General features: G+C 48.6%; 1 protein-coding gene across 2 annotated transcripts in view; it reads left to right on the top strand.

The window, feature by feature from the left end:
• Window positions 1–1,136: 1,136 nt before the first annotated feature.
• The window catches only part of Tspan33 (tetraspanin 33), a 27,101-nt gene continuing 14,072 nt past the window's right edge, over window positions 1,137–14,165 (top strand). For both annotated transcript variants that reach the window (XM_021191000.1, XM_021191001.1), the window contains exon 1: window positions 1,137–1,468. In XM_021191000.1, coding sequence (XP_021046659.1) covers window positions 1,367–1,468 — 102 coding nt within the window. In that variant the 5' untranslated portion in view covers window positions 1,137–1,366. The remainder of the gene's footprint in view (window positions 1,469–14,165) is intronic.

Below are 14,165 nucleotides of genomic sequence, written 5' to 3' on the forward strand. Positions count from 1 at the left end.
GCTCTTACAGAGGACCAAAGTTCAGTTCCCAGCACTGACACTAGGGAGCTCACCAATCCCTCTAACTCTAGTTCCTGGGGATCTGACATCCTTTTCTGGCCTCCATCAGCACCGGCATGTACAGTGGTACACACACACACACACACACACACACACACACACACATTTTGTAAGGATCTTTTAAAGAAGTGAAATAAAGTACCACATTTTAGTGAGCCCCCTTATCAGCTATCTCTGTGTAAGGCATTTGCATGCACTAACAGATTCTAATTTAATCAATGCCTTACGCTGCAGCTTTCCCACTCAACATTACAAAAAATAGTGTAGCCTGGGAGATCACGCTATTGATGGCAAAATCAGACTCCTCCCCAAGTTAAGATTGTATTACTTGTGTAGCTAGTACCATGTCCACCACATTGTACTTGGGATCCAATATGTGCATATCCTATCAGCACGCCAAACACAAAACAAAACAAAACAAAATTAAACAAACAAACAAACAAACAAAAAACCGGTGTCTCCATCTAGACAAACGTTCTGGGAGGGTTTGGATAGAGGAACTGGATGGTAATGACAGAAGAGGATGGTTTGAGAGTTCCACTGTTAGGTTATGAGGCTTTTAAAACGAGCATTTAAAGTATTTGATTGCTAAGCAAGGGTGTATTTATTCTTCTCTCTCCGGTTGTTAGTACCTGTCATTTGTCGCTCTGATTTTATTGTCTTGATCCCTGAGGATGAACCTTCTTTTCAATTCCCACAGCGTTTAGCGAATTGCTCAACACACAAAGTGCGTACTTGTTGATTTTAACGTACATGTGTTTGCGTGCGTGCACAGCAACTGGGCAGAGGGCGTGGGTGTGGGATGCAGGGAGCATTCCTTTTCCTCATTCTTTTTCCCTTAAGCAGCTGCAGCCTGCAGGCTTTCCGTCTAGGCGGGGAGAAACAGAACCACTGACCCTTTAGCAAGTTGTCCCTCACAGAACAGGTGTCTCCCCCGCCTCTCGGAGGAGAGGGATGGCTGGCTACTTAGTGACATGAGCCGCCGGCCAATGAGAAGTCAGCCTCGGGCAGCCTCACCAATGGCCGTCCGGGGGGCGGGCCCGGTTTCCTGGGAGCCGGGCGGGCCAAGCTGGTCTGCGGCCGCGGTGGAGTCTCCGCCGCTCACGCTGCCCGCCGCGGCTTCAGCGGCGGCGCCGTTCCCTGGCCGCGCGGCTCCCCGACGCACGGTTCGGGCGGCTCCCAGCGCGGCGCGGCTGCCCCCGGCGTTCGGGTCCCCGTGGCCCCGCGGCTCCCGCCCCGGGCTGCAGGGCGCGCAGGTGGGCCGGCGGCCGCTGGGAGATAGGCCCCCCGGGGGCAGCGGAGGACCATGGCGCGGAGACCTGGCGTGCCGGCTGCCTACGGGGAGGAGTTCTCCTTCGTCAGTCCGCTGGTGAAATACCTGCTCTTCTTCTTCAACATGCTCTTCTGGGTGAGATTCGGGGGGTCAGGGGGCACCCGGACTGTCGGGCATCTCTGGAGCGCTGAGGGGGCTGCCTGAGGCTGGGAGATTCGGCCTGGGCTGCCCGGTGCCCAGGAGCGTGTCGAGTGGTGCTTCGTAGTTTTCTGAGCTGGTGACATTTGGGGGCATTTCTCCGGGGGAGGAAAACCACAGTGGCGCCGGGTCAAGAGGGGACGTTAAGAGGTGGGCATCATCCTTGCTGCCAGGGATCAAGCTTTAGCAGGGATGAGTATCTGTGTCAGGCCATGAAATAAAAAGGGGTTGGGGAAAGAAAGAGCTGGCCGGGCAGCCCCATGGGCACATTTCGTGGTTAGGGACTTTCAGGCCCGGGGGCTGGAAGGCCCGACTGGCCATAAGGGGCGCGGGGCGGGAGGAGAGAGAAGGAAGAGAAACCCCAAGCCTTCCTTAGCCCCAGTTCCTCAGGGGCTTGTTTCAAGGGACTATATCTGACCTTTTTGCAGGCCTCCGTGTCTGCTCCTGTCAGGGCTGAAAGGGTTAAGCATGGTCTCCAGGTCCGATGGATGTGTACCCCAGCATAGCCCTAAACTTTGCCCTACCTTCTTCAAGACCAGCTTCTCCACTTGGAGCTGACAGTCTTCAGATAATTCAAATAGGATTTTGTTGTTGTTGTTGTTGTTGGGCTGGAAGCTATGGCTCCTTTCAGAATCTTTTGTTTGGGGTGGAAAAGTGTAAACAGTATTAACCCCGAGCTCCAGACACCTGGATTTCCGTCCCTGCTCTACCATCCTTATTGATTTGACTGATCTGGGTAAATAATGTTCAAGTCCACAGGCCTTCCCTTCCTCCCAGCAAAAATCTAATGCAGTGTATTGGGAGATGGCAGGAGAGGGCTGAGGATTCAGGGGGAGGGGGAGCCCATTAGAAAATGCTAGCTGAGTCCTGTTTCATAGCCAGAGAGTGCGTGGGCCCCTCTGGATTTGATAACAAGGGGAAGTCCTTCCCCATCTCTCCATTCTTCTGCCAGCTTCTGCTGCACCAAAGCTGCAGCCCAGAAGCCTATCATCTTTGCCTCCCTCAGCCTGAGACCAATAGTCCAGATTTGACGGAGGGAATAAAAGAGGGTCCAAACTACCTCCCTGGAGAAGGCAGATCCAAGGCCGCTGCCGGGAAGGTTTCACAGGGGTCCTGGTGTGAAGCACAGGCACAGGGTACATAAGTGCCAGCCTATCAGGACAAATGAGAGACAGCCCAGAGGCAGCCATCGTACTCTTGGGAAGATTGAAGTTTTGGGCTTCTGTCACATTCTCCGTTTTGGAACTAGGGTAAAAGAAAATCCAGCAGTTGTTAAACTTCCACGGTTTTATACAGGAGAAAGTTAAATCGCAACAGCAGGCCTTGTTTGCACCCGTGGCCAGCAGCCGGTTAGCAGGCTTGGGCTGTTGATTTTTCTACTGAACCAGCATGCGTGTAGGGAAAGTCCGGGACCCGGGTGATTGCTACCTTGGCTGGGGTAACCAGTCAACCCAAGTTCTCTTGGCCTTGGTTCTGCTTCCCTGGGAGGTTTGAAAACAGGAAAAGCCCTCTCCACCCCAATGCTGCAGGGCGCTGCAAGGCCGAGGGACTGTACTAAGGGGAACTCACTACATAGGGGCAGGCACCAGTGAAACCACCTCCCGTGGGGCCTCACCATGGTGTCCAACCTAGGCCTTGCTCCCTTGGAGCCTCACTCTTACCTGTCCCCCTCAATGCTGGCAGCTGGGTGCCTCTGTCACTCTCGTGTTCACGACCCTTTTCTTGGATAGTTTGGTTCCACCCTATGCCCCTTTTATCAAACAAATAACTTCGGGAGGTCACAGTCTGGAAGAGAGCCAGGCTCATAGGCCCATTTACCTTGGTGAAGAATGTAAACTATATAAATAAAATATTGTGTATTAATAATAATAACAACAACAACAACATGTTCAAGATGTAACCACAAATGCCTCATGAAGGCATTTTGGCCCTCTGCACACATGGGTGACAAAATGCTCTCTCACCCGCCTAAAAACTAAAATAAGATAAAATTTAAAAATGCTTCATTTGAAATCAGAAGCTAGCCATGTTGGTACTACCCCCAAATTAGAGCAGAACCCCCATTTTGGACCTACTGCAGATGCGAAAAAGTTGGTGGGTCTAGAAATAGTGTCTGGAAGGACAAGAGGCCCAGTTTCTTTCTGGCACCCACTTTCTGTGTGACGCCAAGCCAACATATCCGACTCTCTGTCCTTAATCTTTTTCCTCTAAAGGGGGAATTTGTCTATTTCTGTGAGCTATTTATAGATGAATAAATCACTTTGGGAACTGTTTTCTCTCTCTAAGACCTAAAGGATCTAAGCATGAGTCTCTCTGTCTTGGTCCCTATGACGCTGGCCGCCCTAAGGGATGGTGAAAAGATGGTACCGTTCAGGCAATACTGCTTGTCATTTCTCTCCTAAGCCCAGAGCCCCAGTTTTATTCCACACACATGCAGCTATCAATACAGGGCCACTTCTCCAGCTCAGAGCTCCTCTCTGTTCCCATCCACTTTAGGGACTAGTGACCATGTGATGTCCCTTGTAGGCTTCCAGTGTCCTCATCAAACAAATCCCCCCCCCTTTTTTTTAAGATTTATTTATTTATTATATGTAAGTACACTGTAGCTGTCTTCAGACACTCCAGAAGAGGGTGTCAGATCTTGTTACGGATGGTTATGAGCCACCATGTGGTTGCTGGGATTTGAACTCCGGACCTTCGGAAGAGCAGTCGGGTGCTCTTACCCACTGAGCCATCTCACCAGCCCCAAATTCCCCCTTTCTGCTTGGAAAGCACCCACGACTGGGACAGTTGGACCACTTTGCAGGCAGAGTGCATGTCTGGCCAGCTCCTGGGGAGGTATGTAGGGGTAGTCTTTGTATCTGTGCCTGAGACATATTAGGAAGATGGCCAGCATCCTCTGGGCTCACACTTGGGGATGGCAGCAGGGGCCACAGCTACTGCCGCGGGAGCCCTGACGCCCTCCCGGGGCGTCTGGAATCCGATTCAGAAGTGGGTGCCTCCCTTGGAATCAGAACCAATCCCTTCTGTTCATGTTTCAAATCTCATTTCCTCTTTGGCATGGACGCTCTGGTTTTCTCCCCAGAATCAGGTTGCTGGGCCACTGGTTGCTGAGTTTCCATAATCTGAAAGTAACTGCTCCAGGTTCTTAGAAGTTGGATTTAAACTCTTTAGAAGTAACTCCCTCCGTGCCTCTGTTGGTCACCTCTGTACAGTGTGAACACACTGATATGGGAACCAGTGTCCTAGGCGGGGCACTTGCTGGGGAGTGTTATTAGTGCTACTCTGCTTCTCTCTTGCTGGTCCTTTATCCACTCCGAGCAGCAGGCGGGGTGCTTTCTTGTGGGGTGCTTTCGTTCCCTGTACTGCAGGCATGTGCACCTAGACCCCGGGCTCCTGAGTGTGGAGACTGCCTAATTTGACTCTGGATTCTTACTACCCGGGGCAGGAGTGAATGCTGAACGGATGTTTGTTGCCTGAGAGAGCAATGCTTCTCGAGGGAGGCCCAGTGTCTTTTCTCACTCTTCTCCCTCATAGACTTATTCTGTGAAAATGCAGCCTTGCCTGCCTGAGTACTCGTAGTGGTGAGGTACCCAACTGTGTCCTCCTTTACCCTCCAGCCAAGTCAGAAAAAAAAAAAAAAAATGACAGCTGTCTTCTTGAGTAGGTCCCCAGTGCCACATGTGATTGCCGCCCTCCACATCTGTTTTCTTCTGTTTGTCTGTGACACATTTGGATCCCATCCCGGACTCCCCTAAGCCAGTCTCAGCCACTAGTGAGGAGTCTTTTTTACACTTCAGACCACACTCAATAGAATCATAGTTGTGCCGAAAGTGTTGACCTAATACTACTTGGTTACAAAATGCCATTTTGTACTTTACTATGGGGCAGCATAGCCATTACACGGCCTAGAGAAGCCATAGGGGATCTGTTAACTTTGGACTCCTCATCATAGGATGATGCATGTCGTTTCAAAACACCTCTGCACTAAATGTCCTAATTTGGATGAAGAAGCAGCAGTCATTGTAATCCACCTCCTGGCCCATTTATGGATGTCCTCCAGGCACTGAGAGTCATCCCAGAACACCTGGAGCACTCTCCTGTAACTTCTCAGAAGCCAGGGGAGTGACCAGACGTCAAGCCTGACAACGTCCTGTAAAGTCCTTCCATCTCTCCTGATCTGTGCTCTCCTGAAGGCTGTGTCACCCACCTCCTCTTCCCCTGCAGCCTCCACCCACAGGCTACACAGGCTTCAGTAAATGAAGCAATCGGATTCTTGCTTTTGTTTTTGTTTGTTTTTGTTTTGATTTGTCTTTTGAGACAGGCTGGGCTCAAACTCATTATGTAGCCAAGTCTGGCCTTGCATTTCTGATCTCTTACTTCTAACTCCTGAGTGCTGAAATTTCAGATACACTTAGACTACTGAGTGTAGCTTCTCTCTCTCTCTCTCTCTCTCTCTCTCTCTCTCTCTCTCTCTCTCTCTCTCTCTCCTCTTCTTTTGTTTTTCTTTTCTTTCCTCTTTTCTTTTTTGGAGACAGGATTTCTCTATGCAGTCCTGGCTGTCCTGGATATTTTTTTTTCTCTCCCCAGCTCCCTCACTTTGTGTGCGTGCGTGCACACGTGTGAGTGTATGTGTGTCTGTGTGTGTGTGTCTGTGTGTTTACCTTCTACCTTGTTTGAGACAGGGTCTCTTATTTGATGGTGCCTGTGCTAGTGTGGCTGGCCTCAGAGCATCTAGGGTTCTCTTATCCCTGCCTCCCATCTCACAATAGGGTACTGGGATTCTAGACACGTGCTACTAAGTCCAGCTTTCACACAGGCTCTGGGGATTTGAACTCAGGTCTTCATGCTTACTACAAGTTTTGCCCACTGAGCCATCTCTCCAGCCTGTCTTTTTGATTGGGACAGGCTTCAAACTTACAGAGATCTCCTTGCCTCAGCCTCCTGAATGCTGATGTTATAAGCATGGTGGCTACCATACCTGTCTCCAGATCGTTTTAGAAAACAATAGAAATGCCACACTAGTGAACCCCTGTAACCCCAGCGTTCTGGAAGCTGAAGAAGCAGAGGCTCCTTCTGCCATAATGGACTCCACAATGAGTTCAGTCAGGCCTGCGCTTTTACATGGCAAGTGCCAGGCCCGCCTGGGCACACAGTAAGACCTTGTTGCTAAAGAACAAACAAACTTCAAACCACCATAGGTGGAGATAAGAACCATCACATCTCAAATGCCTTCTTATCTCCCCTAGCAACTCTGCTGTACTTGTACTAAGAATAAAGCTAAAATTTCAGCATCATGTTGAAAGAATTTAAGAAGTATACAATTCTTCTCATGGTTTTGGTAACAGACAATGCTTTAGACTGGTCTTTCTAGGACTGTGAGTTTGGATTGGGGTTGGGGGAACCTCACTTTGTAGCTCAGGCTATCTTTGAACTCACAGCAGTCCCCCTGCCTCAGCTGTCTGAGTTTGGGGATTCCAGACATGGATCATTATGTCCAGTAACCGTAGAATTTGAACAGTTATACTGTGGAGAGCCCTTATGGTCTTCCCTTCCTCATACAGCCATGGTCTGAGGAAGACAAGGTCAGCCACATGACATGATGAGGAACGGGCCCTGTTAACTCCTCCATTTCATCAAGGTGACATCATCCAGTTCAGGGGGTACAAGCTAAGAGCCAGTGTCACACAGTGGTCTCCTCAGAATTCCGGGAACAGCAGTGCTGGATGACACAGAGGCCCAGCATGGGCGGGCCCTGGGAAACGAGGGGAAGGGCCTTGCTTGGCCCTGGGTGGCTGTGAATTCCTGCAGTCCACCCAGAACCAGGGTAGAATATCAGAAACAAAGTAGAGACTCATTTCTACTTCCTCTAGGATCGAGTCGCCGTTTTGGCTTTGCTAGTGCTAAGGATTGGGTCTGGGGCCAACTTGAACCTTTATTACCATCTTCAGAAGAGGGAAAGAGGCTCTAATGGAGGGGCCTCTGAAACAACCCCCAACTGTCTGCAGACGGATTATAAAATGTGGAGGTCACTCCAGCTGGAGAGCCATGCTTCTTTATTCCCCATCTTCCCCTTTTAGGTGTCAGAGATGCCTCTGAGCCTCCCACCAGGCCTTGCTGGTACCCTGTTATGTTCTCCTGCTTTCTCTCTCCCCTCCCTGAGCTCCAACTGCTTTGGAGATTGCCAGCTGCTCCCCAGGAGGACTGAGGGCGGCTGTTCTTCCTGCTTCGTGATAGCCCCATGGGGAAGGTGTAGGATCAGGGGTGACTGTGGTGCAGAGATAACAAGGCAGCCAGCCCAGTGGCTGCAGTCTGAAGGCTTTGAGGACTAGAAGTCGGTTCCTATTCCATTTCAGAAACTCACTGAGCGAACTAGGCAAAGTCACTTGAATGCTGTGAACCTCAGCTCTGTAAAATGGAGGCGTAAATGCCCTCTTGGTTGGGGCGAGATGTTAGTATGTAAGTTTAGTCTGGAGCCAGCAAAACAACTGAGCAGGTAAAGGTGTCTGTCACTAAGCCAGATGACCTGAGTTCAATCCCTGGGACCCAGAGCATGGAAGGAGTGAAACAGCTCCCAGAAGTTGTCCTCTGATTTCCACGTTTGCACGGTGGCATGCACGTGTATCTGTGGACACACACATAAGCAAACGAGTAAGTAAGTAAATGAAGTTTAGTCAGGTGCTGGCTCATGGTACTCCCAGGAGGAAGTTACTACTGCTGTCCTTGGAAACAGCCCCTAGGATCCCCTGCTGGGGTGGGCTTAGGTGGGAGACCCTTAGGTGAAGCCTCCATCAGGAAAGAAGAGAATGGCATGTGGTTGGGAGTAACTCCAAGATCCAGCTTTAACTCCTTTGCTCAAAGTCTCACCATTAGCCATAGAAAGATGAGAATTAATTATATTAATAATTAGTATTTTCTATTTTTATGAAAGCTTTGTGTGTGTGTGTGTGTGTGTGTGTGTGTGTGTGTGTGTGTCCCCTAGGAACAGGGCTCTACTCCTATCTCTCAAGGTCTCCTCAGGATTTGGCAAGCCACCAGCAATCAATTTGCCCGTAGTTGTTGACACTGAGCTTGGGAACCTATGTTGGCTGCCTCAACTTAGGATCCTATAGTAGTACCATAGGGAATAGAACAAGACTTATTTCCGTACATATATCAAATCATGGGTTTCTTTTTCTAATTTGCAAGAGAAGCCAAAATAATGGAGATTTTTTTCATTTCCTGTTTTCTTTTTGAATAGTATCAGTGCCTTGACTGTTCACCCTATAATCAGCACTAGCAAGGGAGCAAAGAAAAGCCCCAGTCACAGCACTGCAATGGAAACATGAAGACCGTTTAGAGTACTGCCCGTCTTGTTTTATGACATGCAGAGACATACAGCTAATAGAACATTATGGTAGCAAAATTATGTTTTTATGTGATAGGAATTAGTGTCTTGTGCTTCCTCAAAATGCAACAGTATCTGTCTTAGTCAGGGTTTCTGTTCCTGCACATACATCATGTCCAAGAAGCAAGTTGGGAAGGAAAGGGTTTATTCAGCTCACACTTCCACATTGCTGTTCATCACCAAGGAAGTCAGGACTAGAACTCAAGCAGGAGCTGATGCAGAGGCCATGGAGGGATGTTACTTACTGGCTTGCTCCCCCTGTCTTGCTCAGCTTGCTTTCTCATAGAACCCAGGACTACCTGCCCAGGGGTGATACCATCCACAATGGCCCTCCCCCCTTGATCACTAATTGAGAAAAATGCCTTACAGCTGGATCTCTTGGAGGCATTTTCTCACCTGAAGCTCCTTTTTCTGTGATAACTCCAACTTGCGTCAAGTTGACACAAAGCCAGCCAACACAGTATCTATGTAATATCTCTGTCAAAAATGTGTAACATACCAGGTGTGGTAACAAAGTGGGAGGCTGGGGTGGGGAGGGGTGTGGGCGTGGGTAGACAACATCAGGAGTTCAAGATCATCCTGAGGCAGCCAGCGGTAAGAGGGCGGAGAAGCCAGCTGCAGTTGATATCCAGTGGCAAAGGGAACATCACCTCCCTCAGTGGACTCTCACTCTCTCAAGGTATCAGCCACCCTTCAGGACAGGCCCGGGGTATTGGCTAGCACAAGACTAACTCAGTGGTCGGCTGTGGACCTTTTGTTTTGGTTTTGCATTCTTTTGGCTTATTGGTCTTTGCTTGTTTTGACTTTTGGTTTTGTGGGGTTTGTTCTCTTGAGTTTCTTGTTTTTCTGATGTGTGTGTGTGTGTGTGTGTGTGTGTGAGAGAGAGAGAGAGAGAGAGAGAGAGAGAGAGAGAGAGAGAGAGACTGAGAATGTATAAAGATGGGTAGGTAGGGAGATGGGTGGTATCTGGAAGGAATTGAGGGAGGAGAAAACATGATCAAAATGTTATATGAAAAAAAATTTCAATACAAAATGCCATCCCAAAAACCTAAGTTTATAAAAGTAAAAAATTTAAGGGTGGCTTTTTATTTAAGTAGACTTTTTCAAATTTATTTTTATTTATTGTGTGTATATGTATGTATAAGTTAAGTGTGTATGTATGCTCAAGTTTTTCTAGCTTTGGCCATTGATAGCTCATTCACTTGGTGCTTGTGTCTTCCCAGTGTGAGAATTCTGATTGTGTGTGGTAAATGTCTCTGTATGCGCACCCTTGTGGACGCCAAAGGCAGACACGGAGTCTTCCCTTCTATTCCTCTCTGCCTTATTTCCTTCCTCTAGCGACTCTCGTTGGAGCTGAAACTCTCCGCCTTGGCTAGGCTGGCAGACCAGCAGTCTCTGCAGATATGTGCTCCCCAGTGCTGGGTACCGGGGTGTGTGCTCAGCCGTCCCCAGCTCTTACACGTACTGGTTCTCATGCTTGCACAGCAGGCATTCTGACCCACGGACCCAGCTCCCCTTCCCCAGCTTTATTTTTCAGCACCTTACTTTCTGCCCCAGCCTGTTCCAGGCTCATCTGAATACATTTCTACTCTGGCCCTGAACTAGCCCTTTCTCGCCAGAGGCCAACAGATGACCATTTTCAATCCAAGGTGATAACTCACTTTATATAAGAATAAAGGGACTGGAGCATACAAATTATTTTATATCATCTGACTGACAGCTTTTCAGGAACATAAATTTTCCTAAAAGCTAGGCTCAGCTATTTTGAAAATGGTATCTAGCTTTTAGAAGTTTCTAGCCAGGCTTCATTCTATCCATTATGTGGAAACCCATTCTAAGAAGAGAAGTGACTTTATCTCTATCCCCTGAAAGCAAGCCATTGGTGGGATTCTTACTATGGGATGTTGTGCTAAAGATTGGTCCATAGGTAGATTACCAGAGGGAGAGGGAGATTGCACGGTGTTCAGATGCTGCCACAGCACCGTGCACACGCAGCCAGATGTCCTTCTGTTCCTGCAGCATAAGAGGTGAGTGTCTGAATCCATTTCTGAAGCTCCCTACAGCTTTAAAGTTGAGGTTGTTAATGTCTGCAGCACTAACCTTGTCCTGGCAGCGGCTTTGAGGCTCCAGGGTGGGAAGTGTGGGCAGGGATGGAGGTGTGAAGGACAAAGCTGTGATGCGCAGGTCTGGAGGGCTCAGGGGAGAGATGTCCTTAACGATCAGGTTAACAATTAATAATATTCACGCCTCAATCTGGATTTTAATGTAACCTATTTTCTATCTTACGTTCCTGGCTGGCTGCACTTGAGGCTTAAAAGTCCATAAACTGGCTGCCCTGTGGGCTCACCAGGAACTCTCAGAACTACAGTTGCCTGGGTCTCCTGGCCAGGGATTCTAAACTGCTTGGTTTGCAGGGCTGTCTGGGCATGAAGAGTTGACGAGTCCCCTCCACCTCCAGGTGCCCAGATGGCTCTAATGCAGTCAAGTTGAGAGTCACTGCTCTAAGCTGAGGATGCACCAGCTTTCCCCGCAGGGTAACACAGATCATAGGCCCTCGACACCTTATCTAGCAGCTGGTGGGTCGGATTTGAATAGCACATTCGTTTCTGTTCTCCAAAACTTAATGTTTAAAACAACACAGATTTAATCTTTCACATTTCTGGAGATCCAAAGCCCAAAACAGGCTTTCCTGGGCTAGCATCAAGTGTCTGTAATCCCATGTTCCTTCCTGTGTTCTCAGGGGGAAATGTCCTTTCCTTCCCCAGCTTCTGAGGCTGCCTACATCCCTTGGTCCATGGTACTGCATCATTTCAACCTTGCTTCCACTGTTCTGCCTCTCTCTGAATCTGCCCTTCTTCCTTCCTTCTGATAAGGTCTGCTTGTGACCATATTGAGTCCTGGGCCGTGGCAGTCGGGGGTGGGGTGGGAACAGAGGGATGAGGAGATCTCTAAACCCTAAATCCTAAATCACATTTGCAAAACGTCTCTTTGGCAACATAAGATAATATATTCACAGGTTCATAGAATTAGGACATTATTGTCCTTGGGGGACATTGTTCTCTTTACCCCAGAAGATGGGGCAAGTGATGTAATTACATGCCCCTGGAGAGCCCTGTGATATGTAGCCTCTCCCTCTCTCCCATTCTTCTTCTCTCATCTCTGTCTCTTTTGTTGAAGTAAAGTCTCACATAGCCCTTACAACATACCCAAGGTGGGCTTGATCTTCTGATGCTCCCATTTCTCCCTCCAGAGTTCTGGGATTGCAAGCATGCACAACCACACCTGCTGGTTTGATCCCTGTACAAAGTTATCCAATCTAGAAAATTTTAGCCTGTGAGGAGATTAGGAGCGACAGAAATACAGAATAGATACTCATTTTTAATTAAGTTCACAGTAAAAGAATATTTCCAACTGTAGTTCTGTGCAGTAATTTTGGAACGTCTGTGTGGAGGGCAGAGGACAGTTTTGTGAAGTGGGTTCCAGGTACTGAACTCAGGTAGCCATACTTGCACGCAAGTGCCTCTCCCTGCTGAGCCATCTTGCTGGCCCAGGTGTATTAAGTTTTCAGGGACATTTGTTCATACTGTTAAAGGGCTCATCCAGACCTAGCGGTGACTGGCATCCCTGATCTAGGCTTTCCCTGCCTCTCCCATGATTCCTAAGCCTGGCCATGCTATAGCAAGTCAGCTGTGGGGCACCTACAGCCCCACATTCAGCTCTGTAAGCTGCCCTGTTTATCCCAAGCAGAAGATGAAGGCTAATAATATTTGGACCCAAGTCAGAGGAAGGGCCAGACCTGGGTGGAGGTGAGGAGACAGGGCTGAGCATGTTGGACCCGGGTCAGAGAATGGACCTGAGTAGGGGGCCAGGAGAAAGCACTATGGACTCACACACTTGATCGTAGCCAAAAGGCCAAGAAGCCACAGCACTATGGATTCACAAAGAGGCATTCCAAAGACTCATTTTTAACCCAGGATTGGCATTCACTACATACTTGTCTTCTGCTAAATCGTAAAGAATGTTTAGAAATAACTCCCAAATGGAAAAATGTCTTCCTCACAGAGGACTAGTTTAATCTCATTACCTGTCCTAGGGCCCAGCTCCCTCCTGTCACTGAAGACCTCCCAGGTGGCTCTTTTCAGCAGAGTGTTGTCTTGCAGGATGTGGGATCTAGCTGCCATACCCTTCCCTCCTGAGCTGGTCAAGCCCCTGCTGCTGAGACCTCTCTGCCAGAGCCTGGCCTAATCTATTGCCATGGTGACAGTGAGCTGCTGCTTAGCGCCAGCCTGGAAACTGGGCTGGAAGCTGAGGGGAGAGCTGGGGCTACCAGGCACTCTTGGAAGCCTTGGAAACAAAGACCCCTCTGGGGGCCCCTGGGAGCCTCTAATGGCTTTGCTCTTACAGGGAGGAGCCATGAAATTTGTAAAGCCTAAGTCATCTTCTCCCATATTGGAATCAGAGTTTATAAAGATGCCTTTCTACGGTAGAGCCAGTAAGCACACTCCTGCCTTTCACATTGGTGTGTACTTTGATTCTTGGCTTCCAGTGGAGTTAGAGAGCTAGAGCCTGTGTCTACCAGGAAGACCTGCATGCCTTTGGGTATAGGTGACTAATTCAGAAAAGAACAAATCCTGTGTAGTCCTGTTGGTGATGGTATATAATATTCAGTGTCAGGAATTTAGGTGTTTTCCAAACATGATTTTATTCAACTCTCACAACCCTTTTCTATTTTTTCGGGACTGACAGTATGATTTAGTGGGTAGAGGTGCCTGCAGCCAAGGCTGACAACCTGAGTGTGAATCTGTCACACGTAGTGGAAAGAGAATATCAGCTCCTGCAGCTGTCCTCTTCACGTGTGTGCTGCAGCAGAAGCTCACATATAAACAAGCAGATGCCAAAAGTGGAAACTAACTTGTTTTTTATTTATATGCATATGAGCATTTTGCCTGCATGTTTGTAAGTGACCTCAGAGGCCAGAGGTTCCTTCCAGAGGTAACCAACTGGAGTTACAGGCGGTTGTGAGCTGGCACGTGGGTGCTAGGACCTTAAGTCAGGTTCTCTGCAAAAGCAATTGCTCTTAACTGCTGGAACTCTTCTTCAACCCCTAAAACTGTTTTTGTTTTGTTTTGTTTTCTTTCTTTCTTTCTTTTTTTTTTTTCGAGACAGGGTTTTTCTGTGTAGCCCTGGCTGTCCTGGAACTCACTCTGGAGACCAGGCTGGCCTCGAACTCAGAAATCCGCCTGCCTC

This window comes from Mus pahari, chromosome 2, assembly GCF_900095145.1.
Source record: "Mus pahari chromosome 2, PAHARI_EIJ_v1.1, whole genome shotgun sequence".
NCBI lineage: Eukaryota > Metazoa > Chordata > Mammalia > Rodentia > Muridae > Mus > Mus pahari.